Genomic DNA, 26140 nt, shown 5'->3' with positions numbered 1-26140 from the left:
AGGGCTTTTTCATGCTGGTGTGGTTGTGGGAAGCAGCAAACTTGCTGCAGTGAGCTTATGTCTCACCAATGGGTTTGAAAGCTGTAGAAAAAGCAAACATGAGGGACTCCAAAAGGTCTGGTTTGAACCCCCCTGTGCCCTCCTAAAATAACCACCACCAGCCTCCTGGGCCGATGGTTGGTGGGGAGACAGCAATTGAAACGGAGTAGAATTCATCACTTAGGTTTTGGCTCGGTTTCCTTGTTTCTTCTGCTTTTTTTCTAATATTTCATCTGGTCAAATCTCTTCTCCATCCACAGCTGCAGCACCCTGAACTCCCTGTGACTCACAGGTAGTTCGGCCCTGCCAGGTTACAATCAGATCCTAAGATATTGATCCATAGCCCTTATGCTCAGTGTTCACCATGGCCAGATTTATTGTCTTGCATCCTCTAGCCTCCTACGTTATTTTGACTTTGCTAATAAACTCTAACAAGTACTCATGTGTAAAAATCCCTTTTCCTTTTTACACCAGGGTAAACAAATTCTGTTACAGCAGAGAGGTCTGTAGGCTGAGGATTGCTGAGCAATAAAGGAAACATGATATGCTTAATGCTGGTTTCGATGCTTGTGATACTCCTGCATGTGCAGTCACATCTCCTCTGTGCATCATCTGGCAGGATGCCTGGTCTGAAAACATAATGCCCTTCCAGGACATTATTTTTCATAAACCACCGTTGCTCTCTAGCGAATTTCAATGGTTATTTCCAAGATGTTTTTCTGTGGAAAGCGAGAGGTTCCTATTAGAGAAAAACAAATTGCAATTGGCACAGACATAACTGCGAGTTGTCAGTGCTGGTTACCCTGGTGCAAAACTGTGCTCGAGTTGGAGGGTGCCGGGTGTTCTTTTGCTGTTTATTTGAATTTTGACTGATGTACTTTGGATTTACCTCCACTGGAGCACACTTACTAAAGGGGGAGGACGCGGCGGTGAGAGGCGGGCGCTGACTTTGTGTTCTCTGTTGTGTTGCAGTTAACAACAGTGGCAGAGAAGTCCAGGATCCTGCAGCTGGAGGAGGAGCTGAGCCTCAGGCGCAGCGAGGTGGACGAGCTCCGTCAGTGCCTCAGGAGCTCTCACCAAGCAGAGAGCCCCGAGCATAACCTGGGCTTGCAGTCGGAGGCTCTTCGGCTGCGGGATCAGCTGCTCTCTGCCAACAAGGAGCATCAGAAGGAGAGTAGCCAGCTGAAGGAGAAGTATGAGAAGACGTTAAAGAAGTACCAGCAGGAGATGGAGAAGCTCAAGTCTGTCAACGAGAAGTACTCGCAGGAAATCGTTGACCTAAAGCATAAAGTTCAGCAAGCCACTAACGAGAACATGGGGCTCATGGACAACTGGAAGTCCAAGTTGGACACGTTGGCTTCTGACCACCAGAAGTCTCTGGAGGACCTGAAAGCCACACTGAACTCAGGCCCTGACACCCAGCACAAGGAGATCGTGGAGCTGAAGGCAGTGGTGGAGAGTATAAAGATGGAGCACCAGCTTGAGCTGGAGAACCTGAAAGCAAAGCACGACATTGAGACAGCTGTGCATGTAAAGGAGAAAGAGAGTCTCAAACTGAAGCTGCAGGAGGCTTTGGATGAAGTGGAAAAAAGCAACAGCAACTGGAAAATGCAACTGGAAACCAAAAGCAGTCAGCACCTTCTTGAGCTCCAGGATGTGAAGGACAAGTGTCGAGACGCTGAGCTGAGGGTGCATGAACTGGAGAAACTTCATGGTGAATACACAGACCAGACAGAAGCAATAGCTTTCTTGAAAGAGCAGATTTCTTTGGCCGAAAAGAAGATGTTGGACTATGAAACGTTACAGAAAACAGAAGCCCAGAGCAAACAGGAGATCCAAAGATTGCAGGAAAAAGTGCTTGTCTTAGAGAACAAGCTGCAGTCCATGGAGGCCCTGCACCCTTCTCAGCATGCAAATGTATGACTTCGGGGTAGTTTCGCTTGTTTATCATCACTGTTGGTAACCCTTCCTAGGAGTAGCCCTCAGCTGCTGCCTCGTGCAGTTTTCTGAGGCTCAAATACCTGGATGTTTTTTTCCTTCCACTGACAGTGCTCCTTCTGCACTTTGTCTCCATGCTGAAGGTGTCTTCCCTCTCTTGAAATCCAATACAGCGAGACAATTAGGAGACATACGAGTCAGGAGAAGCAAGTGGGGCCACACCTGGGCTTGGAGGCTGCTGTGGCAGCAGGGCAGGGTGGTTGTGGTTTGTCAGGGTGGGCTCTCATCCTGAGCAAGCAGCGTTCTGAGCTGGAAAAGCATCATTCCTACAGTACAGGTGTATTCCTCCAAGGAGCTGCAGCAGCCTTGGTGTCCTTTGGGGTGGGTGGAGGGAGAGGGTGGATGAACAGTTGCCCTGAGATGGGGCAACATTGCTTTCTCAGCACCTGGAGCAGGATTTAAGAGCCCCAGTGAGGGGGCTGAGCTGTGGGATGGGGAGGGATGTGCCAGCAGCACAGCAGAGGCAGTGGGGAGGCTTCACAGCATGTATGGGAGACAAGGAAATGTTGATTTGAGGATTACAGTGGGAGGGCTGCTGGCAAGGGTCAGGATGGCACCAGGCTGGGGAAACAAAATGCTTGATTGAATATGAGTCCTGAGCCTCCCAAGGAAGGCTGGAATAAGAGCAGTAATAATATGAAGAGGTCGTTTTTCTGTGGCCTTTGTCTCTTTGTCATCCTTTTTTTTTTAATAGTCCCACAGGATGCCATCATCCTGCCTTTGTGCATGGCACAGGGACACGTGGCTGGTTCTGCACTGGAGTGAGGGGGGAGATTGCTACTTCTGGCTCGAGGCTGGGCCCCTATTTGTGTTTGGATTCTGCATGAGAAATGAGCAAAAAACCCCAATTTACCACTTGTCCCTGTGGGGATGCAGAAAATGTAAATAAGCTGCAAAATGTACATGTTTTAAGAATGCTGTCTTGAAATTTCACTGGTGATGTAGTTGCTGTTCCAGACAGAGTTGCCAGTGAAGTGAATTCAGTGCCTGTGTTTAATTTCCCAACACCAACAGCCCCACTGAAACCAGCTGCACCTTCAGGTAGCAAAGTCAAGCCTGTGAGTTCCTGTTGGCCAAGTCAGAGCTTACCAAAAGGCACACTGAGGAGAGGAGAGGCAAAAGCCAAGGAGGAATCTACAGCACTGATGGTGTTTCAGGGGTTGCTCCAGTGTGTTTCATCTAGTAAAGACAGTTGGGAACAATAAGTAGAGTCAGGGCCCTGGGAAAAGTGGGCTGTTATTACAACATGTCACCCGTGTTATAGCTGAAATTCAAACAGGAATGAATGGAAAAGAAGAAGCTGGAGGCTCCTTCCAGAGCCCTTTAGATAAATGAGAGGGCTCTGGGGGATATTGATACTGGATTAGAAGTGGGGAGTCTTGAAGTAATTATTTCAACTGTGTGTCGATTAAAATCAGGAGAATATGGGAAGAAATGCCTGGGTGAAAGCCTTTGAGGACCACAGGTCAAGTTCTATTTTAAAATGTTAATTTAAAGTGTCTGCAATGGTATTAACTGTCCAAGTATTTTAAACAATCAGACATGTCTTGTGACAGTCGTTCCTAGACCTTCAAGTGAGAGCCACAACTGTGCTTCCCAAGAGCAGTTAAGTAGTTTTTCCATACCAAAAGTACATCAGGAAATGGGTTTCCCTTTCAGGGGTGCTCCTGCTTCTGTTTGTGTCCTGCAGCCCACTCAGACTTCTGGGGACTGACCTCAGGGCTCTCAGTGGTGGCCACAGTGGCCTCATGTCACAGAAAGTTTGACTGTGAGCTCTGTGGCCTCTGGCTTTTCCTTGCAGTATAGGAAAAGGGGGGAAAGGCAGAATCCTCTATATGGACCAGCATTTGCTTGTTATTCTTTTTATTGATGCATTCATTCTCTAATTATTATTATTTTATCAATGTGTTCATAACTTGGGGCACAGCTAAGTCCTTCAGAAGCTGAGGAACTCGTTGACTGGTGGGTTCTCAAGCTGAGTGCTGGAGAGCATTGCACCTGAATATTCACTGTGATGGACCAGAGGAGCCTGGTCTGAGGGAGAGCAGCTCTTCCATCACTGTGCAGACTCTGAGTGTGCAGAGCTGGACCCAGAGCTTGTGGGGAAAGCCTGAGCTCTCTTCTCTCCTGGGTGAATCCCACTGTTGTGCTCAGCTGAGTGTGTGGGCACTCTCAGATGGTACTGGTTGCCCAAGAGGACAAGTGGCTCCTCTAAACCCTTTATTTCCCTCTTGGGAAAGATGTGAAACACCCTTACTTGGTTATTGAATACCCTCTGCTTTGGATGGGGCTTCATGGTTCTTAACTTTGCTTTAAATCTTTGGGTAAAATGTTGGTTTACATCTCATGTCTTACATTTATTTCAGATGATTGAAACTAATGATATTTCAGAAGAAAAGATAAAGATGAAGCAGACTATGGAAGGTATGAAACGATAGCTTTTATGTGGAAAACCCTGTTCTAGTAGCTTATGTGCTTTTTCCTCCCCTGACTTTCTGCTCTTGCAGGCACAGCTGCATGGATGGGGCTTAGGAAGTCATTTCATCTCTCAGAATTTGCTGGATGGCATTTGTTGCCTGGCTTTGTTTTTTCCTTCTCTTCTGGCTGACTATATGCAGGGAGGGAAGTTTTCATTTTTATTACACACTCACTATGCAGATGCTGCAGGTTGGAGACAGATCTGGGGAAACAGGTGCATTTCCATCTCATCACTGATTCTTACAGCAGGTAAAATTCAGACCTGAAATGTCATTTGTTCATAGGAGAGGAGTGATGATGGCAGATATTAATGTGACTGGCTTAAAATAACGAGGGCTACCTTTTATTAAGCTTACAATAAATCAAATCAGTCCTCTTACCAAAACTTGGTATTTTATGCACTCAGAAAACTTGCATAAAGGAAATTGAAACTGAACTGCACTCAGCCCTCACAGAGGGTGAGCTGTAACCCTGAGTCAGGGCAGCAGCAGAGCTGGATGGCTCAGGCAGCCCCTGTTAGGATGCAGCAATTTAAACTGAGGTTACTGGGGACTTTTACTGGCTTAAACTTCACTTAATAGAACCTTTGTTCAGATTGAGTGTTCCTCCAGCTGGTGGTGGATTCAGAGATGTTTTGTCCTATTTCCATCTGCCCTCAGTGCAAGCCAGGCTTTGTCCATCAGCCTCATCTGTCTTTGCAGGTACAGTTTTATGTAGAGCACATACATGCTATACCCCATCCCTGGAAGTGTCCAAGGCCAGGCTGGATGGGGCTTGGAGCAACCTGGGCTAGTGGAAGATGTCCCTGCCCATGGCAGGGAGTTGGAACAAGATGATCTTTAAGTTCCCTTCCAACCCAAACTGTTCTAGGTTTCTGCACCAAACTGTTTGCTGATTGACAGGTAATTCCTGCCCAGTCATGGCAGAGCTTAGCTGGTCCAGCAGCCACTGCTCTAAATGGTCACTCAGCCCATATGTGTGTTGTTTCCATGCTGAATAAGCCAAAGATAGATAGATGTACTGAAAACAACCAAGTCAGACTTGAGCCACAAAAGCATCAGACTTCAGATCTACAGCTCTGACTGTGGGAATGCATTAGTTCCAGAAAACATGTCTTTTGGAACTGTCTCTGCCTTCCAGTGTCGGAGGTGATACAAATAAATGTTCTGAAAGTTCCTTTGGTGGTTTTTATTTATGTTTTATTCCCCTTTTCCCCCCCTCCTTTGTGGTTGTTTTCTTGAACCTGTTTGATATGACTTCCCAGCTGTGCATCCCACCTCCAAATGCCTGGAAGGTGATGAGATGCAGTGAGAAACACGTGTTATCTGTCTCCTGCTGCTTCTCTGCTGAGGAAGGGTACCATCACCATGCCCTGTGCACCCCAACCTGTGCCATACAGTCAACACCTCCGTGATTTGCACAAAGCACTTTCCAGCCTTCTGATCTTTGTCTTTTCATTTCCCCACAGACCTCCAAGACAAGCTGAGTAAAAGAGACAAAGAGGTGTCGTCCCTGGTGTCCCAGACTGAAACTCTAAGGGCCCAAGTAAGTGGTAAGTTTCCCTAATCCAGTGTTGGTGGGAATGAGGCATTTCCCTCATCCTCTGTTATTGGTGTTGAACAAGGGCCCAGGTGCTGAAATGGGCTGGTGTAAAACATGATGCTGCTGATCTTTCAGTGGGTAATGTTGGTAAACATTAATTCGTGAGTTGAACACAAACACTGCAGGAAATATTTTGTATCCTGTGAGGGAGGGTTTGGGTTCCCTGAATGTCTAAAGCTAAAGAGAGAGAAGTCAATGGAGCTGAGTGTTGTTTCCAGGATCTCCCCTTAAATAGGGTCAGATCCAGAACTAAACACATCTGTGCTCTTAGGAGTGGGAACTGGGAAAAGGCAAAAAGTGGGAATGTAAGTAAAGGACCAAGTGACCTTTCTTCCCCCAAATCCTCTGCTTCTCATAGCTTTGGAAAATAAATGCAAAACAGCAGAAAAGAAGGCTGATTCAGTGTTCAAAGAAAAGAAGAGGCTGGAAGGGGAACTGGAAGCCTTGACCAAGAAAACACACGATGCTTCAGGGCAACTGGTCCTGATTAGCCAGGAGCTGCTCAAGAAGGAAAGGTCAGTGTGCAGGTCTGGAGACAGAGGGGCTCTGTGTGTATTCATGTTCATTCTGGGTGCTTAATTGACCACCTGAAAGAATGTAGACATTGTTGAAGTCCAGCCCCCAGTTTTCCTGTTCTTTAGAGATGCTGATGTGGGAATTTGGTTAGAATTAGGGGCTGTGAATTCTCAAAGGCACTACCCCGTCACTCACTGCTTGCCAGGAGCTGCAAGACAGCTCAGTGCCCATGTAGATGCTGAATGAAGTCATCTGCAAGCCAGCCAAGCTGGCAGCTGCCCTGCTCCAAAACAGTGCCCTGTGCAGGTCCCAGTTTCCTTGAAGCTGGCACAGTGGGACAACAAGGGATCTGAGCCCCTGAAGCGGTGGGAACTGGGGAGATTTGCTTGCTGGCCTGTCTTTGGATCTGCAGCAAAGATGGGAGGGAGCACAGCAGGACTCCAATGGTGTGTGGGCTCTGGGAATGTTTTCATCTCTTCATGCTGCTTCTTCCAGGAGCCTGAACGAGCTGAGAGCCTTGTTACTGGAGGCAAACCGGCACTCACCGGGGCCGGAGCGCGACCTCAGCCGGGAAGTGCACAAAGCCGAGTGGAGGCTGAAGGAACAGAAGCTCAAAGATGACATCAAGGGGCTGCGAGAGAAACTGGTTGTGCTGGTGAGGGCACCAAACCCCCTCCTGGGCTTGGCCTGGGGCTGGAGGGCTCTGTGCTGCTGGGGAGGAGGGTGGGCTGAGCCTTTCGGACCTTGCTCCAAGTCTCTGTGCCTTGTTTTGTGCTTCCCAGTCTGATGGGGCGCTTCCTTGACAGTGCCTGTGAGCAGTGGCCTGGCTTAGCAGCATCTCATTGAGCATCAAAAATGTCCGTATGTCATAGAATCACAGAATGTCCTGAGCTGGAAGGGACCCACAAGGATCATAGAGTCCAACTCCTGGCCCTGCATAGAGGACCCAACAATCCCACCCTGTCCCTGAGCGTGTTGTCCAAATGTTCCTTGAGCTCTGGCAGCCTTGGTGCTGTGCCCACTGCCCTGGGGAGCCTGTTCAGTGCCCAACCACCCTCTGGGGGAAGAACCCTTTCCTCATATCCACCTTCCTTGTGGGTCCCTTGCAACTCAGGATATTCTGTGATTCTAAACCCCCTGACACAGCCATTCCCTTGGGTCCTGTCACTGGTCACCAGAGGTCAGTGCCTACCCCTCAGTTTTCCCTTGTGAGGAAGTTGTAGACTGCTATGTCCTTCTCCAGTGTTCTTCTGTTCCCGCAGGTTTTAGATCCGTGGCCAAACGGGGCTAAAATTTGCGGGAGAAACTGAAGGTCTTTCAGCTACCCCACGTGTTTTACACGTTCTCTGATCTAAGAATAAGTAACATCCTCTAATTCCCGTGTACTTCAGTGTCCTCCAGTGGTTGAAACGTGAATAACCGGTTTGAAATGGAGCTGCTGCTGGTTGCACTTGGCAGGAGCTGTGCTCGGCCCCCATCTGCTGCTGGAATCGCAGCGCGGCTCCAGGAGTTACGTGGGGTTGTGGGTTTGTACTTTGAGTTTCTGCAGTTGCTGGTTTTGATCTAACGTGCTCCTCCTTTTCCCTTTGCTGTCCAAGGACAAGGAGAAGTCGGTGACGGACCAGCGGCGATACTCCCTGATCGACCCCTCGTCGGAGTCGGAGGTGATCCGGCTGCAGCACCGGCTCGTCAGCACCGAGGACGTGCTGCGCAACGCGCTGGAGCAGGGGCACCAGATGGAGAAGCTCATGGAAGCGATGAGGCTCTCCTCTGAGAAAACACAGGTAGAGCACCAGCAGCCACCTCCGGGGTCGCTCAGCCCTCAGCAATCCCCCGGGATGTTGCCCTGGGGGGATGCCTCGGCTGGGTCGCCTTCTCCCTGCTGGAGCCACCTTCTGTCAGATGTAGCTTAAAGCTGTAAAATCCCTGCTGGCTGGTAATCACAGATCCCTCTGTACTCTGGAGAACGGTTGCTAAACGTGGTGTTTTGGGGAAGTTGCAGTGTGAGTAACTGTTCTTTGTGTGTGCAGTGTCATGTGGCTGCACGGCCTTGCAGTACAGGCGCTTTAGAACATGAAAGTTGAGGTTTCTCTGCCATCCCTCTTCTTTGAGAGGTTTATTTCTGTGCAGTCCATAGGCAGAAACTTTGGAGAAATTGCCCTGGGAAAATGTTTTCCACTCTTACCAGTTCCTGGAGGCACCTCTGTGTCCAATGTGGGTTTGCTGGTGGACTGTGAATGTTCCCACTCCAGTTACTATCTTCTTTTCCCAACTTCCTCTGGTCTCCCTTTGTTTCTTCTGATAAAAGAAAACTGCTTCTGTTTTCTGTCTTGCATCATTCTTTGTGAAAGTGAAGGCTACAAGTAAATTGACTCTCAACATTTGGCTTTTCCATCTCATACGTGTGGTGTCTCAGCCCTGACTGATTCCTCCTGCAAAGTGACCTGCTTTGTGCTTCCTGTCCTTGATTGCTCTTCCAGCTGTATTTTCCCTTGGCTCTGCAACCAGGCCGTGGCTCTCAGAGCCCAGATGCACCAGTGCTCCTCTCATACTTGCTCACTTAAATGTTTAGCTGAAAAATGTCCTTCTCTTGCAGTAATGTACCTTAGGGTAGTACAGAGAATGGGCTGAGAGCTTGTTTTCCCTGATGCAGGTGTAGATATGCTGTGGTGGGTAATCTGGGGATATCAAACCTTCTACCCCCCCATGACAGTCCCCTTTGGATACACCAAACCCTGTTTGCATTGCAGTGGCACATGAGTTGGTCGGGAGGAGGGTGCAAGGTAAAAACTGCAGCCCTGAAAGCTCTGCTGGCCCATACAACAAGTTTGTGGCAGTTCAAGATGTACCATAATCCTGTTGGTACCTCCAGAGTGGCTTTAGCTTCTGTGGTAATTGCTGTGTGTCAAGTGGAATGCTGGGACTCCAGGCTGCAGCTTTCTTCTCTTGCTTGTGCTGGCTATGCTGTCATTTTGAAGCTGAAGGGCTCCATACTATCCCTGCTATAAGAAACATTATAAATGTTTAAAAGTTCTTGTGCTTTTTAAAGATAGAACAGCCTGTCCTGGCTGCCAGACTTGTCTCTGGAGATGGGAAGTGGCAAATGTCCTTTTCAGTGCTGGATGTTCAGTGTGCCATGTTTTGCAGCTAATACTGTCTTTGGCTGAGGGTTTGCTTTTGGGGATTTAAGAGGTGGGAGTGAAGAGTGGGTCTGTGTCTGTAAGGAAATCAGGGGATGTTTTGTAGCTGGGAGGGATGGTGGGGATTGGGCCAGGGTGTAGAGGGCAGGAAGCTTCTTGCCAAAAGTGGGCTGGGATATTTGTATCCTCCTTTCCTTGTGTGGAGTGGGCAGCTAAGGAAGGACATGTCAGCTTTACCAGATTTCGGTGTTGTAAGCAAACCCACCAGGATCTTTGTCCCTCTCCAGTAAGAATTGTCTGTTCTCCATTGCAGACTGTTGGAAATTCTGGGTCTTCTAACGGGATTCACCAGCAGGATAAATCCCACAAGCAAGAGGTAAGTTATGAGCAGGATGTTGTTCCAAACAGTGGCTGCTTTGTGTGATTTCTTGCCTGCTGCGCTGGGCACAGCACTTGGATGGGGCAGTTCTGCCAGCAAAAGCTTGACTGTATCATTCCCACATGGAAAGGAAGAGGCTTTGCACATCTCCAGTTCCCAAGTGTGGTGGGAACCTCACAGTGGGTGCTTGCCCTGGGAGAAGCAGTGGGAAAGCAGAGAAGCACTGCAGTGTCCTGGGTCAGTGCTGTGTGACTCTTCTCCTGGCAGCCCCAGCTGGAACCTGCTCAGACTCAGATCTCTGCCATCCCCTTTAGGTGGGTGGCATTTGTGGGATGCTGTCCTGGTCTCGGTTTTCATTATTCAGGACAAGACCTGTAGCTTCAGATTTCATCTCCCTGCAGGCAGGATGGCCAGTCTGAGGGACTCACTGGGAGAGCAGTGGGTCAGGACATGGCATTCCACTCCATGCCTCAGTGTCCTCTTCCAGAAAAGACCTCTGTGCTTGTCTCATTTTGCCTGACAGGGTCTATTTTCTTCCAGGAGAAGCTCTGATAGAGAAGAGGTGAAGAGGATCATTTCACGCCAGTATCAGCTCCTCTGCACAGTCAGGAAAAACAACACCACATCTGGCTTTTAGCACCTCCAAAAGACCACACACAGTATTTTCACTTTAAAGAAGGACAATGTTTATAATGTAGTAACTGATGTAATCAGGACAATCCTGGAGTCCAGTTTTCCAAGACAGCCATTGTTCCAGGAGGGAGCAGAAGGATCTCTCTGGGTTTGGTTTCTTACTTGTATTGGTTTTGACTGTGGAATTTGTGTTGTTTGAGCTGCCCTTGCCCCACCAGCTGATGTGGTCTGGGTGGCAGCTGCCCCGACCGGTGGCTGAAGTGTCAGCGAGTCCCAGTAACCCCACAGGAGCTGCAAAGGGATTTGCTTGTGGTGTCCATCTCCAAAGTGTGTGCCCAGGGGCTGCACACTTCCCACGGGGTCTGTCCCTTCCCTCCCACCCACCCTGATGTCCTGAGGACCTGCACAAGTGAGTGAAACCTGCTGGCATGAGGAAAACAGGGTGTGGGGACGTGTTCCCCTCCTCTCATTGCAGAAGACATCACTGTTTTAGAGCACAGAGGCTGCACTTACTTCTTGTATCATAGCATGTTGTGGGAAATAATCCAATTTCAGAGGAATATTTATTTTGTTTCTCCCCCCCTGCTGTTTCTGGGGAAGGAGCTGTGGTGGCTCTGAGTTTGGGAACAGGCACACTTCTCTCAGGTGTTGGTGGCCTTTCTTCCTGCAGTGAGATCTTTGAGCAGACCTGCTGATGTCCCATGCCACAGCCTGTCCAGCCTGGCCCCCCTCACTCCTTGGGGTTTTACTGGGTCTGTTTTGAACTCAGGATCCATAGATGCTGGATCTCAGGATCACTGGCCTGGGAGCTCCATGTTGGGGGCAGTCAGTGTGGGACAGATGGCTTGAGGAGAAGGTTCCCTCCTTGCCTGTTTAATGTATCAGCTAATTGCCTGGCACTTTCCAGAGCTGTCCTTGGCTCTTCAGTGGGATAACCTGGGATGGATGAGGTGAAGGTGCTGCTGTGAGCACTCATACTGACTCTGGTATGGCCTGAGTGTGAGTATTTGGAGCAGGGGAAATCCAGGAGTGGAGCCTGCACAGCTCTCGTGTCTGTACCAGCAGTGCAGACCCAGGCAAGGATCCTGTGCCTTCTTCCCAAGGCTTTACTCTAACTTTGGACCTCAGCTCCCAAAGGACACAAGGGCAGAGGAAGGGGACAATGTGCTCTTAAAGGTGTGAGAGAGCCCAGCTCAGGTTCACTGTTCAGTACCACAGGGAACAGTCACAGCAATATTTTACCAGGTTTCCCCCCTGTTAATGCCGAACTCCTCCAGTCTTATGAGCTCTTGTGTTATGATGAGGCATCTGTGAAAGGACAGGATGGAAGAGACCACTGGGAGAGGAGATCTGAGCCAGATCCCAGGCAGGTGAACATGATGGCACATCAGCTCCGTTGCTTTTTGCCCTGATTTCCCACATAGTTGTGTTACTTATTCATAGTAAGGATTGCTGGACTCCTGCTTCCTGGAAGGATGGGCAGCCAGAAGCAGCCTGGGAAAGACTTGGGCTTCATGGCTGCAATTCTGCCATGAGGAGGATGATACTGAGTACTTGACCCTGCTCACTCATGATTAGTGATCTCCCATCCTTCAAAGGAGGCTGGGAGAGGAAGGGGGCTTCAGGGGAGTAAAGCAGGTCAGAAAGCACAGCAGAAATCTGGCACATGGCACTGGAAGGCAGAGCCTGGGATTGAACTGGCTGGAAGTAATTCACATGGGATCCCATCCTGCCTTGTAGAGTATTTCTTCGGGAAAGATTGCCACATCTCTGCCTAGCTCTGGGAGTTTCCCTAGGGTGGTCTCCAAAATCCTCCTGGTGGTGTATTCATCTTCTAAGTGATTTAGGAAAGTCCCAGAGGGAGTGTTCATTTGTTACAGCCCTCAACAGAGATACCTCACTGGGAGCTGCTGTTTTAAATTTTAAGAATTTAGGGCTGGTGTTTCCCAAAGTGCTCCTGTTGGCTGGATGGTCTCTAAAGTCATGTCTGCAGCTTCCCAGGGCTTCCTGGGCCCTTGCAGGAGGGATGCCCCATTCTGATTTGTAAGTTATTTTCCCTGATAGGTCTTCTGGTGACTTGTGACCAGCTGCCTTCACCTACAGAGGAATGATACCTGTGCTTTCCACCTCCCTTTGGCTCTGTACAGGGCAGGATTCACCAGGAGTGGTTATGGGGACCATTTATTTGGTTCTGTTAATCAGATCTGAAGTTGTCAGGCTGGAGGAGTCTCTGGCTCCTGCCTCCTCCTGGGGACCATCCCCTGAGAACAGCTCAGACCTGTGGCTTTTCCCGTTCAGCTTGGGTGACAGTGCAGAACAGCAGCAGATGAGTCAGAGCAGGTTCAGAGTTGGTGTTGATGGTCTTTTCTGGCTGTAAAGAGCTGTACTGGTCCCTAAGGATCAGCCAGGAGCTGATAGCACTGCTTGGCTCTCTGTGGAGGCTCTGTGGTTGTCCTGTTGCAGGGCTGTACCCAAATGGGCAGTGGGGTGAAGCTCCCAACACCCTCGGGGTGTGCAGGTCCATGGGAGCTGCTCCCAAATGGGACCAACCACAACACCAACAGGACATGCTGTCACACATGTGTCATCTGGGCTTCAGCCCAACCCTGTGTAAGGGGCCAGGAGGGGTTAGACCTCAGTCATGTCCTCCCTCTCCAAAATTGGCACAGGCTTCCCCAGGGCACTGGCCTCTGGCTGCCCTTCTGAGGTTCTAAGAGACCAAACTAGGGACAGACTTGGAAAGGACAAGGAGGAGATTCCCCAGCCCCTCTATTTATTTGTAAGTTTGAGTGCTATTTTTGCCTATGTGGTGGTGTATAAAGTACTTCACAATACTTGTTCTCACTGGCTTGGTTCTTCGGGAGAGGTTTCCAAGGGCGTTGGAGCGCTGATGCACCACCTCCTGTTGTTGATCCGGGCTGGTTCCTGTTTGTGCCTTCACTCCCCCTTCGGCTTCAGCCTCGCTCTTCTCTCGATCCCCGAGAGCTGGTGTGGGGGGCTGTGCTCTCCCCAGCCCTTCTCCCAGCCCAGGAGTGCCACGCTGGTTTTCCATCTGGAGCTGGGTCCTGAGCATCGTGCCCCAGAGTTGCAGGGTTGGGAGCAGGAGGTCACGCACTGCTGGAGCTCTGGGCTCCGAGGGAAGGACCAGCACCCCGGCTGTGGGAGCAGCCCCAGGGCCAGTGGCATTACCCTGACAGTTAGTGATGCTTTTCTGCTGAAAGCTGAGCTGCTATCCAGTGAAAAAAAAGCCTTTGGAATGGAGACTACTCTGTGTTGAGTGATTTCTTCTCTAACTCACAAGACCAAAGGGAAAAGAATCAGTCTTGCTTGGGGATTTCAGCTTTATCCCTCCTGCAGCATCCAGAGAGCTGGAGCAAGGGGCAGCACCGTGCTGGTGCCCTATGGAATGATTGTGTCAGGCTGCCAGCCAAGGCCTTACAGCTCCTGCCTCACCCCAGCCACCAGCAGCTCCTCTGGCTTGCAGTAGAGATGCATGAGGGTTTCATTAAACAAAATGATGCAAATTACACTGTAAAAGTCTTAACAAAAATTCTAGTACTCCATTATTTGGCAGCTTTAGCAGCTCAGCACTATCTGTAGGGAGTTATTAATACACTAAGGTCCTATAGGCCTCATGTAAGTTACCAGAATAAAGACAATACTAGATGTATAAATGGATGATAACCTTTTACCCGTACAGTATGTATTACAATTTTGTAGCTTAGTCATTTTTTGGCTATCAGATTTTGTTAGTATGATATAAAAAAAAAAAAAAAAAAAAGACAAAAAAAAAAAGGTTTGACTGCTAATGTCTATTTTGTTATTTGATTCATTTTCTTCCTCTGTACAAAATCTGTACAAATCTGTCTGTGTAACTCCTCCACATCTGTATTCATGTACCACCCCCCTGTCCTGGCTTGCTGGTGTGGTGAGCTCGTACTAAACAATAAACTCTGTGGCTGAAGTCGGGCACCCCGGGGCTGCTGGGGTGTGTTCAGGGTGTTCTGCGGAGCAGGAGCTGGAAGGGGCTGGGGACATAGGGCTGTGGCACTGTCCCCCTTGCCCTGAGCCACAGCAGTGACCTTGAGCCATCTGTCTTTGGGCTCTGCAGCTGCCTGGGAGGCTGCAGAGTTGCCCTGGGTGTGAGCTGTGCCAGAGCTGGCACCCAGTGGCCTCTGCTCTCCTGCATCCCGTGCCAGAGGTGAGGACAGCCAGGCCCAACGCCTGGGGCAGCTCCTGCTGTCAGGTATGTCCTGAGCTGTGGGGTGGTGGTGGTATTTATTCATCCATGGTGATTTTCCCCTATGATTATCTCCCCAGTCCCTCACTGACACATCCCCAATGCCCAGAGGTGAGGAGTGTTGCAGGATGCTGCACTGCACCCACTCCAGTTTGATTGGTGCCACCTTCATTTTCCAGAGGCTGGGGTCGGGTCATCCTCATCCCTTCCAGCTCACCTACCACAAACCTTCAGAGAAAGGGATCAGTGGGAATTGCAGGGAATTGGGAAATGAGAATTGTAGTGGAACAGTCTGGGAGGAGCTGCCAGCTCCCAGCCTCCTGCCTCTCCTCTCCTTGTGTTCCTACCCCATGCCCATATGGATGCTCTGAGCATTGTGTGGTTACTATCACTGATGAGGCAGGACTGGAGGGATTTATTCCAGGGCTTGGTGCTTTTTTCGTTCTACAGCATCTCAGTTGGAAACTTCCTTGACTGCCTGTGCCCTGGCTTGGCACTGCTCATACAGCAACAAAACATCCATCTCTTCCTGCTGTGTTTTCCTGCACCCAGTGGCTGTAGATCCTTTATAGGAACGTATTGCCAGCTACCCTAAGATACAGGAAAAAATGGAATGCTTTCCCCCTTGCTTTCTGGCTCTTCCTGTTCCTGGATTTAAAATTCTCCATTACCATGATTACCTGGAAGTTTTAAATGCTTTCCAGTAGCAGGTGAGATGTGCAAGTGGTGGGCTGGTTCCAGAGCAAGGCCCTGAGAAAGTTACAGGTGACTGATGACAGCACCATGAAAACTGTCCATACAGCTGTAACAGGGTCTGTGCAGTGTGGTCCCTGACTTTCCTTTTTCAAGGTGAGTAAGAGTTGCTGTCAAGAACAAATAACTTGGGACTTTGTCTCTCCAGCATTTCCCTGACCCTGTGCAGTGCAGGGTCTTGGGATCTCCTAAAACAGCAGGGCAAGATCAGTGGGTTCCTGGGTCACCACATGGCTTATTTCTGGAGTGGGTGCTGCTGCCATGGGCTTCACTGTCCTCCAAGGGCTGGAAGAAGAATAATTCATTTAAACTTTATTGGGAGGAATTTCCAGTCACAGAAGGTCCATAGGGCTCAGCCCAGTGCTGGTGCAGTACAGGGAGCTGATGAAGGTGCTACACTCCTGCCCTTGGCTTTTGGAGGCAGTTGCTGCTCACTCAGGTCAGGTCCTAAGGTTCCAGAGCTGGGAAGGACTGAAGGGTGGGATCCTCTCCCAGTGCTGGGGTGGGGAGCTGGTGGTGGCTGCTGTGGGTGATCCCACTGTCACAGCTCAATCCTGAGCAGTGGCTTCAGGGAGGTTTGTGACCCTCTGCTCCATTATCCTGTCTTCACTGCCGAGGGGGAGGACGGCTCCAGCAGTGGCTGTTGAGCTGTCCCCATGTTGGCTGACAGGTCACCAGCAAGCCCCCTTTTCCAGCCAACACTCCTGGAGGGAAGAAAGCAGGTTTTGTGGTCAGGAGGCTTTATCCAGTACAACTGGCAGAAAACAGCGAGTTTTCTATCAGGCCAGCCCTTCCCTGGGTTGGGCAGGGGTAGGAGGCAAAGGCTGTAAGCATCATATTCCTGCTCAGGACTCCAGCTCCATCTTTTGTGTAGTCTCACTATGTAATTCCTCAATGTGCATATTTACAAGGAAGTGCTCGAGGCCCTGTATCTCACAGAGAGGCTGCTGCAGCACAGGCCTTTGCAGGCATCACCTTCCAATGCCATTAACTGTACAGTGAGGATTAATAAAACATGAAGTCTAAAGATGCCTGAATCACAGTGGAGGACTTGGTAAACTCTGCCAACAGTAATCCTTGCACTGCTTTTTGTCCTAATATCCATCCATGGAGTGGAGCCCAGGCCGGGACACAGCACTGCTGTGTGCAAAGGGGTGGGATGAGGGTGGCATGGGGACTTTGCCACCTGTGATGCTCCTTGGGCATCACAGGAAGCTCAGGAGAGGTGATGCCTGGGATGTCCTTCCTCATCCGAGTTAGGGACCTCAGCCCTGGGATCTGCTCATGCCTGGAGCTGGGCAGGTGAGTCAGTGCTGTGTTCAGTCCAGGAGTGAGGGAGGGATGAGGCAGGAAGTGGCCTCTCTGCATAGGGACAAGACATGGAGGTGGCATCTCTGTGTGGATGTGGCTGCCCTGCTCTAACTGGCCATGCTGTGGCCACCTGTGGTCCATATTCCGATAGTATGTACCCAACGCTCCATGTACCCAACGGCACGTCCCTTTGGGATGTCCCCTCTGGAGGTGGCACATGATCCAGGTCTCTGCTTGGTGCTGGGAGACCTATGAACAACTAAAGGTGCAATTTGGCTTTTGTAGGGGCTGCCTGTGTCCCATCTCCTGGGGGTACCACAGCTGGGCAGCCCTAGGGCTAAAATCAGGGCTGGGAATGTGCTGCTTCCCTGGCAGGGCTGTTTCTTCCCCATTATTTTGCTGCCTCGCCAGTGTCCTTGTCAAAAATTGCTAATTTCCTCCTCAAAAGCTGCTCCACACCAGGACACGGTGCCTCTGGGCCACCCCCTCCCCAGGAACAGCGAGGAGGAGCAGGAGCAGGGAGGTGACCAGCAGAGGCTTCACCTCCATCCCGGGGAAGGGCACGGAACAGCTGAGCCTGAAGCCATTTCCAGTGCAGCTGAAGGACAAGAGGGGCTTGGGCTCTGCAGCCCCCAGGGCCTGAGCGCACCCTGGGCTGCTCCTGGTTCCACAGCAGGCCCCAGATCCTCAGAGATGCCCCACAAGGTGCCGTGGGACCAGGGCCGGCCTCAAGTCCTGGCCACAGGGCACAATGTGCTCAGTCTGGTGGCAGAGAGACAGGAGGGAGGAGAAAGGTTGAGGAGCATCAGGGAGCCTGAGGAAGAGAGAGGCTGGTGGGACCAGGCTTTGTCTGCATTTTGAAGGTTTATTATTAACCTAATAAAACCTCTTTTGGAGGTTAATTTTAACAGACTTCTGTGTCTGCTGAAGAGATGTCCCCTGTTGAGTACTCGGTGTCCAGTCCTGTCCGGCTGCTTGGGGGCAGGTGATGTTTAGCAGGGCAGGGGTGTTTGGACAAGCTCCGGTGCCCAGGAGACGTGCTTGGGCTTGCAGGTCTTGGCTGGCTGTTGCTCCTGTGAGGTGGAAGGGCCTGGGGACAAGGGGCAGGGGTGAGCTCCCCACTTCCCAGGGGCAGCCCCTGGCTGGGGCAGCGCTGCCAGCCCAGGACGTGGCAGGCAGCAGGGACACCTGCCTGTCCAGAGACCCCCAGGGTTGGGGGTGCTGGTCCCCACCCACCCACCAGCACACAAGCTGTTGTCCCACACTGGCCAGGGCCATCCCCCCACCTTGCTCCACCTCCATCCCCAGTCACCCCATCCGACAGTCCTCCTGCTCCATCCTGTTTCTGCCTCTTCATCCCACCCCAGCCCCCTCCCCAGCATACAACCAGTACCCCCTTCCTCTGGTCTTGTGCCTTGATAGGGACGTACCCATCTCACCCTGTGCCCTGTTCACAACAGGAGGCTGGTCCTTCTGGCCCTTAGAGATGTGGCTACTGCTGCCCAGCAGCTTGGTCACACTAGACTGGGAAGGAGAGAGCAGTTGGTTGCAACATTTGGCCCAACACATCATCCCCCAGCAACCCTCCCAATCCAGCTCTCCCTGGGGCAGCTGAAAGCACAAATTCCCCCTGGATACTCAGCCTCACTCTCCCAGCCTCGGTCACCCCTGCCATGTCCATGCCTTTGCCTTCCTTACCTTGTTGGGGGGTGCCGTGAGGCCCTGTGGTCGCGTGTTGTTCCCGGGGGAAGCCTGGATGCACTGCACCAAGTGGCTGATCCTCTGATGGTCCCCAGTGCTCTGTAGCACGCGGGCGATCCTGCCCCTGGCCACCGTTCTCCTGTGGGATGGTTCCAGGATTGATCAGTGCTCAGCACAGGGCAGTGCAAAGAGGGCTTTAAAACCCTCCAGACCTCGGGCAAGCACTGATTCCCCACAATCCTCCCCCTGCTCCCCTGCACTGTTCAGGCCCATAGGGCCCCTCTGCCCCCATGCAGGGAAGAGCTCTCCTTGCTAGAGCAGGGCTATCCTGCACCCCAGGAGCCAGGGATGTGTCCTCAGGTCCCCTACCTTTGGGTGGGCTGTGGGTCCTTGCTGGGGGGCATCGGCTGAAAATATGGGAGTGTCTCAGGATACCTGTGGAGGGCAGAAACCACAGGTTGGTGACAGGGGATAAATAACCCACACTTGCTTGGGGCAGTACCCCAGAACCCACAGCCTTGTAGGCCAGAGCACCCCTTGCCTGTAGCCCTTGGGGACGAGCACCCACAAACTCTCTTGATGGGCAGGGCTGAGGGGGGGGCTCAGCAGGGTCAGACCCTCCCAAGCAGACACCCTCACCCCTGTGCCTGGCACAGAGGGTCACCCCTGGCAGCCATTGAGCCCCATCCCACTCACGCAGCCCCCCCAAAGCAGAGGGGATACTCACGGGCCAGGAACCTGCGTTTTGACCGGGCGGTCACAGGACAGGCACGTGAAAGGGACTGGCAGCTGCCTAAGGAGGGGGAGACAAAAGGGCTGGCTGAGCTCCTGGGGGACACAGCCCTGCCCACCCGCAGGCAGCGGCTCGCTGGCAGCAGCAAGGTGCTGGGCACGGCACTGCAGGGAGTCACGGCGTCTGCAGGGCCAACCGTGGCTGTGGGGCCTGGTTTCTCCCCATTCCCCAACCCACTGGCTGGTGCCAGCTGAAGGGCACAGGGCCCACGCTGCCATCCCAAGCAGCCCTTGCACTGCTTGCAGCCCTTCAGCAGCACTAATGACCCCCCTGTGCCTGCCCAGGAGGGCAGGGCACCACCCAGCCCTGGGGCTCTGCGTGTCACACCCCTGCCAGGGGAAGGAGTGCCCATCTCCCAGCCTTGCTTCTGGAAGCCTTTGCAGCCACAGCCTGCTTTGCTTTGGGAGGGCTCTGTCCCACAGCTGCCCCCTCCTTGTGCCTCCTTTCCTGTGCAGAACCTGCTGCTGGTGGAAGGAGAAGGTGCAGCTGCTTCATCAGCATCGCCACGGTTTGTTTGGTGGCTGAATTGGTGCAGTGCCAGGGTACCACGTGGGCACTGTCTGGGACAGCTGGAGGGAACAGCACCATCGCTGTCCCCAAAGCCATTGCCATCCCCATCCCACTCACTTCCTCAGCCCAGCGGCGCTGTCAGCCATCATCTTCTTCTCAAGCTCCCTGATGCTCTTCTTCCAGGTCTCCTCCATCTTCTCATGGAAAGCCTTCAGCTCCCCACGATCCAGCTGTGGACAGGTGCACACCCTCAGCCAGCTGCCCCAGCATGGGACATGGCTCTCTCAAGGAAAAATCCAAGAATGGGACCTTCAGAGGGATGCTGCTTCAGGCTGCCAAGACTCAAAGGTGCCAGTTTTGCACACTGGGGACGAACCACTCCTCACCTTGTTTTCTATCCTGTGGCTGAGCTTCTCCTGCAGCTCGTTCCAGTGCTGATTCTGTCCTGACACCTGACTTTGCATCTTCCGCAGCCTCTGATCCAGCCGCTCCATGTTTGCCTCAAACTGGGTGCAATTGACTTTGCTGCCCAAGGCATTTTTGTCCGCTTTCTAGCAGAGGGGAAAGGCAGAAGTGAAGAGGGGAAAGGGTTGAGGAATGACAGGCAGGGCCAGAGATTGTCAGGGGCAGAGGGAGAAGCACTCCCTCCGTGCCATCGTGCCCCTTCCAGGGCAGGGTGGCCCCAGTCACCCCATCACCCCCATGGGGTCAGTCCCATCTGTGGAGGGGCAAGGGACCTGCACTTGGTCTGGAAATCCTCCCTCTCCCAGACCACTTCTGCCACCCGTGCACCAAAGCACAAGGGGCACTTGTCACCCTGCCCAGGAAGCCCTGGGCTGGCACAGAGGGCCCTCGAGACTCTACCACATCCATTGTTGTCAACATGTTCTGCAACATTTTCTGCTCATCTGCTTTCTCCTTCTGCAATTTCTCCAAGGAGTGGAACAGCATCTTTCAACACAGAAAGCATCCCATGACATGGCAGCAGGGCTGGAGCTGCCTCCTGGTCAGCTGAGCAGCCCCTGCTCCCCTACCCAAAATCCTCTGGGAAACACCCTTGGAACCCCCTCAGGGCTGTGAGCAGGTCGGCAGGGGGACAGATTCCTTGTGGTCCCCTGGCTGGAGTCTGCCTGGGAGATGCTCTGACCCCACAGGACTTTGAGCCACCCACCTCAATAGCTTTCTGCTTTTCTTCACAGTCCTTCTGGAGGTTCCCTGAGACCAAGCTGAGCTCCTCACAGTCCCCTTGAATCTTCCTGACCTTGTCCTCCACGTGCTGCAGGAGTTGCTGGTCCTGCTCCAGGGAGGAAAAAAAGATGATGCTTAGCAAGGGGAGTCTGGTTCCACGAGTCCGCAGTGTCAACAGGACATTTGCACCAAGGCTTTAATTTCCTTCCATGCTGCTGTCTGGTCCAAGTCAGTCTGGGGGCAATGAGGGGCTCCCCTACATTACAGCAAAGCACAGCCAGCCAGGGAATGCCCTCAGCCCACTCCCAAGTCCCCTGTGATGCCAATTCCCTACCTGGTTCCTTTGCTTTATGATGTTCTCCACCTTGCCCACAGCTGTCTGCCGGGACTGCAGGGACTCCACCTCCTCCTTGAGTTTCTCACAGCACTTGACAAGCTCCCTCAAAAACACTCTGATGTTGAAGGTGCAGTTGGAACACTCTGGCTCCTCCATCTCTGTCTCCTCCTGCATAGCCCCTGTTATCTCCCCCAGCTCTCCCAGCTGCAGGAAGGGCAGAAGGAATCCGCTCAGAGATGGGATGGATGCAACCAGCACACCTGGGTGCCGTGGGGCTCGATGGCCCCATCCAGATGGGGAATGTGGCTGGAACCCCGTCAGGACCCCTCTACTGAGCCGGCAGGTAGTGGGAGTGCTCCCCCAGCACCTCACCTGAGCATTCATCTGGTTGGTTGCCTCATTTATCTGGTTGGTTGCCTCGTTCACCATCTCTTCCAGCATGACATTCCTCTTCTCCTGCTGCTCCTCCATCTTCTTGAGTTCAATCTTTGTCTCCTGCAGCACAGACCTGGCCAGCGAGATGGGGCAGGGGCTGGCTTAGCCTCCCCAGTGCTGCTCGGGCAGTGTCCCTTACCCCCAAACCAAGATGCTCTCATATCCTCTGGGCTGTCTTGCAGCCCTATATGGTAGTAAACCCTTTCCTCTCCTCTTACTCCACTTGTTGAGTGATCTGCTCACTGATCTCTTCTTTCCACTTCTCTGCATCCTCCCTCAGCTTTCTGATGTCGTCCTCCATCTTCTTCATCTGGAAAGGACAATGGTGGCAGACTCAGGGCAGAACCAGGGCCTCACACCCTGTCCCCGACCCAACCCCAAATCCCCAGCTCAGGCAGCCACACTCAAATATCCCACAAGAGCCCAAAGGTGACACCAGCCAGTGGCTCACCGATGCAAATGTCTCTCTCATCTTCTCTGCCATGTTGGACTGTGTTGTCTTAATCATGCCGATCTCCTCGCGAAGATCCTGGTAGTCAGCCATGGACTGGGAGAGAGGGGTGGTGGGGGTGAGTCCCAGGGGAGGGTCCCTGGGGACCTGCAGGACCTTCCCCCTGCTGTGGTGTGCCCAGCACAGGGGACAGTGCAGGTCAGGCTCAGCCAGGCTGGCAGGGCACTGCGGGCAGCACTCTCCATGCATCCAGCAGGGCCAGGGCTGCTGAGCCTGCGGCCGGCACAGCCGAGGCCACTGGCTGCTGCCTCAGAGCCACAAGTGTCTCACAGCAGCAATTCACCTGATAATACTCTTCCTGGAGCCTCTTTATGTCCTCTGCCATGTTGGACTGTAGGGGAAAGGGGTGTCAGAGATGAGCCTCTGGGCAGTGTCCCCGGGGAACAAAACCTTCACCCCCACTGTTGTCTGCACAAACCTGCACCTCCAGGATCTTTCTGATGTCCTTTGACACACGGGAATGTTCAGCCTTTATCCCACTAATCTCCTGAGAAACAGTTTAGGCAAAAAGGGTTGTTCAAGGTTAGCCCTTGTCAGCAAGTCCCCCGAGACCCCCAGCCCTGCCCTGGGGAGCCCATGGCACAGGCAGGGTCAGCAGGGAGAGCCCCAGTGCCGCCTGCCCGAGCCCGGCTCTGTGCCAGAGCACTGAAGCCCATCCCAAGGGCCAGGAAGCGCTGCCAGCGGCCCAAGCGCTGCCTGGGCAGCGAGGGCAGAGTCAAGCACTGCTGAGGAAGTGGGGAGGGACTGACTGGTGGGGGAGCACCAGGGGCTCTGAGAAGAGCCACTACCTCAGACATGAGTTTCTTATAGGATTCCATGTCCTGTTTCATTTGTTTTACATCAGCGGCCAACTCAGCCAGTGAGGGGCCACTCAGCTCGCCCGTCCACGGCTCCTGGGCTGTCAGGTACTGCATGTCCAGGTGCCCCAGCACAGCCCGCAGCAGTTTCCTCATGGCTGCAAAGTGGATGGCTCCACTGTGGGGCATCCCGATGGCGAGATCCAGCAGCTGGGAGAGGCTGAGAGTGTCCAAGGGAGTCGCCATGTCTGCAAAGACAGCCTTCCTGCCCAGACAGGATCTGCCAGGGATGAGCAAAAGGGATGGTAAAAGGGATGACCAATAGGGTGGATAAAATGGTTGAGCAAAACAGTTAATCAATCGTATTAGCAAAAGTGATGAGGAAGCGGGTCAGTCGCCAGAAGGCTCCTTCCTCCTTCCTCGGCCCTCAAAGGACTGGGGCCTGCGCTGCACGTGCCCCTCTTCATCACAGCTCCCGTTGCCAGGCAACAGCCCCACCCACCCCCAGGACACAGTGGGTCACAGAGCCATGGAGACATGGGGTCATAGAGCCATGAGGTCATAGAGTCATGAGGTCATAGAGCCATGAGGTCATAGAGTCATGAGGTCATAGAGCCATGAGGTCATAGAGCCATGAGGTCATAGAGTCATGGGAAAGGTTTGGACTGGAAGGGTCTTTAATGTTTATCTCATTCCAACCCCTACCAGAGACAGAAATAATGACACCTTTCACTAGCCCAGGCTGCTCCAAGCCCCATCCAACCTGGCCTTGAACACTTGCAGGGATGGGGCAGCCACCCTCACAGTGAAGAATTTCTTCCCAATATCCTATCCAACCCTGCCCTCGGGCAGCAGGAAGCTCTTGGCCCATGTCCTGTCACTCAGGGCTGTCTCAGTTTAAGGAGACTGAAGTGTTTTGCTAAGGAGGATAAGTTATGAGGTAGACCAAACTGCTCTCTCTCAGCAATTGTAAATCCGAAATTAAGAGGCTCCAACCGAGGAAGTATGGAAAAAAGGAAGAAATAACAACCCTTTATTAAAGAATATATGTATATTGGCAAAAACAGCAAAAGAACACAGAAACAACTAAACAATAATCCTGTACCCAAAAGTCCACTTCAAAAAAGAAACAGTCTGATACTTCTCTGTCCTCTAGTGCGATTCCAGTCACGGGCTCTGTTGGGTCACTGGAGGAGCAGAGCCTGCAGTGCTCAGTGTTGGTTGGCAGGAGGAGCTGTTGGGCTCTGGGAACCTCGGATCGCAGGAGAAGCCAAAAATGGAGATTCCCCCCTCACACAGGAGGGGAAGGGGAAAAGGGGAAAGCAGGGCGGTTTCTTTCCCATTAAACTCACGCTGTCTGTGGCTGGCTGTAGCCAGGACTGCTCCCTTTGGTTGATGAGCACAAACTCTCCCATGAAAACTGAGCAGATTCCGGCTGGAGGGCAGCCAGATGACCAGGTCAAGAGCAAAACGGCCTCAGAGCTTTTTCAACACACACAGAACCCTTGCCCCCGTTAAGGCAGAAAGTGAAGTGCCCCTATCCAAGGAGAGGAGGGGAGAAAAACTCCTCACCCCCTCCCCAGCCTTAGAGGGCTGTCAGCCTGGAACGTAGTTCTGCCAGCCAGCTCCTTTGTGTAGGTCAATCACCCAAGGCAGAAAACTGTCCTTCCCATTCAACATCCCTCCCCACATTGCAGCAGTGGAAAGAAAATCCCCGTTTGTTTTTTTAGAACAGGTAAACCCATGACAAAGGCCTTTGTCCAAAGTCATTCTCCAGCTCTCTTGGAGCCCCTTTGGTCACTGAAACATGTCCAAAGCTCTTCCAGGAAAGAAGAGAGTCCATTATTATTGTTCATTTATTCAGTTTAAGACTTGAGTTACAGCTAAGTCAGTTCCTCATCCTTCAAGGATCCTCCTCAACCTTTCTCCTCCCTCCTGTCTCTCTGCCACCAGGCTTAGCACATTGTGCCCCAGGGTCACGACTTGAGGCCAGTGCTGGAGGGTGGACAGTGGGTGTTGAAGGGAAGAACTTAATTTTTTTTCTATCACAGTCTTGAGGGACATTGGCAGGAGAAATCATTTCATTGGCTTCTTCATGGATTGTAAAGCTGACATAAAACCTCACTTGGAGCAAGTTGTACAAAGGCTTCACCCACGGAGACTCTTTGCCCTGAAGTCCAGAGGAGAAAGGATTCTATGCCTCAACAACCCAATAGCTCACACAGGTGCTCACAGGGCTCCTCCTGCACCTCCTCAAAGAGGAACAGAACCCCATTGCTTCAGTGGCTCCAAAGCAGATCTTGGGTTTGCTGTGCAAAAACCACACAGTGACCAAAGTGTGAAGCCCAGGGGAAAAGAGCAGGTTTGGCCATTGTCTCACAGGGACTGAGCTCCACGGTGCCTCTGCCCAGGTGCTGCTCTGGGGATCCCTTGGCTGGAGAGGAATAGACACGAATGAACTCTTTGCATTTCATCTGTGGTTTTGTGGGGGTTCCTGTGTCCTGCCCGGGCCAACTCACACTGACAGTTCAGTGGCACAGCAAAGCCAGGCTTATTCCCTGCTCCACAATGCAAGAAGAAACCAAGAGCTGAGTGTGAGTTGCCTTGAAACAGAACAAGAAACTGGCACAGGTTTCCCAGAGAAAAGTGTGGCTGCCCCATCCCTGCAAGTGTTCAAGGCCAGGTTGGATGGGAATTGGAGCAACCTGGGCTAGTGGAAGGTGTCATTATTTCTGTCTCTGGTAGGGGTTGAAATGAGATAAACATTAAGGTCCCTTCC

The 26140-nt window shown here is 52.1% G+C and overlaps 2 protein-coding genes across 7 annotated transcripts in view; one reads left to right on the top strand and one right to left on the bottom strand.

Moving 5' to 3' along the window:
- The window catches only part of CLIP2 (CAP-Gly domain containing linker protein 2), a 75454-nt gene extending 60705 nt beyond the window's left edge, over window positions 1-14749 (top strand). For all 6 annotated transcript variants that reach the window (XM_064677720.1, XM_064677723.1, XM_064677719.1 and 3 more), the window contains 8 exons: window positions 1012-1956; window positions 4404-4461; window positions 5984-6067; window positions 6476-6632; window positions 7129-7288; window positions 8232-8417; window positions 10087-10149; window positions 10693-14749. In XM_064677720.1, the coding sequence (XP_064533790.1) occupies window positions 1012-1956; window positions 4404-4461; window positions 5984-6067; window positions 6476-6632; window positions 7129-7288; window positions 8232-8417; window positions 10087-10149; window positions 10693-10704 (1665 nt within the window). In that variant the 3' untranslated portion in view covers window positions 10705-14749. The remainder of the gene's footprint in view (window positions 1-1011; window positions 1957-4403; window positions 4462-5983; window positions 6068-6475; window positions 6633-7128; window positions 7289-8231; window positions 8418-10086; window positions 10150-10692) is intronic.
- A 3109-nt stretch (window positions 14750-17858) lies between these two features.
- Window positions 17859-23827, bottom strand: LOC135425440 (glutamine-rich protein 2-like). The gene is made up of 16 exons (XM_064677726.1): window positions 23353-23827; window positions 22983-23051; window positions 22848-22895; window positions 22505-22600; window positions 22272-22363; window positions 21991-22126; window positions 21616-21822; window positions 21265-21387; window positions 20958-21044; window positions 20480-20644; window positions 20211-20323; window positions 19518-19583; window positions 19160-19225; window positions 18788-18929; window positions 18520-18613; window positions 17859-18179 (listed from the first exon to the last, which is right to left on the bottom strand). Exons 1-16 carry the CDS (start codon window positions 23605-23607, stop codon window positions 18082-18084), a joined length of 1857 nt encoding a protein of 618 aa, XP_064533796.1. The 5' UTR covers window positions 23608-23827; the 3' UTR covers window positions 17859-18081.
- Window positions 23828-26140: the final 2313 nt, after the last annotated feature.

This window comes from Pseudopipra pipra, chromosome 21 (genome assembly GCF_036250125.1).
Source record: "Pseudopipra pipra isolate bDixPip1 chromosome 21, bDixPip1.hap1, whole genome shotgun sequence".
NCBI classification, from domain to species: domain Eukaryota; kingdom Metazoa; phylum Chordata; class Aves; order Passeriformes; family Pipridae; genus Pseudopipra; species Pseudopipra pipra.
The sequence above is the reverse complement of the archived record's forward strand: the minus strand, read 5'-3'. Positions and strand labels throughout refer to the sequence as shown.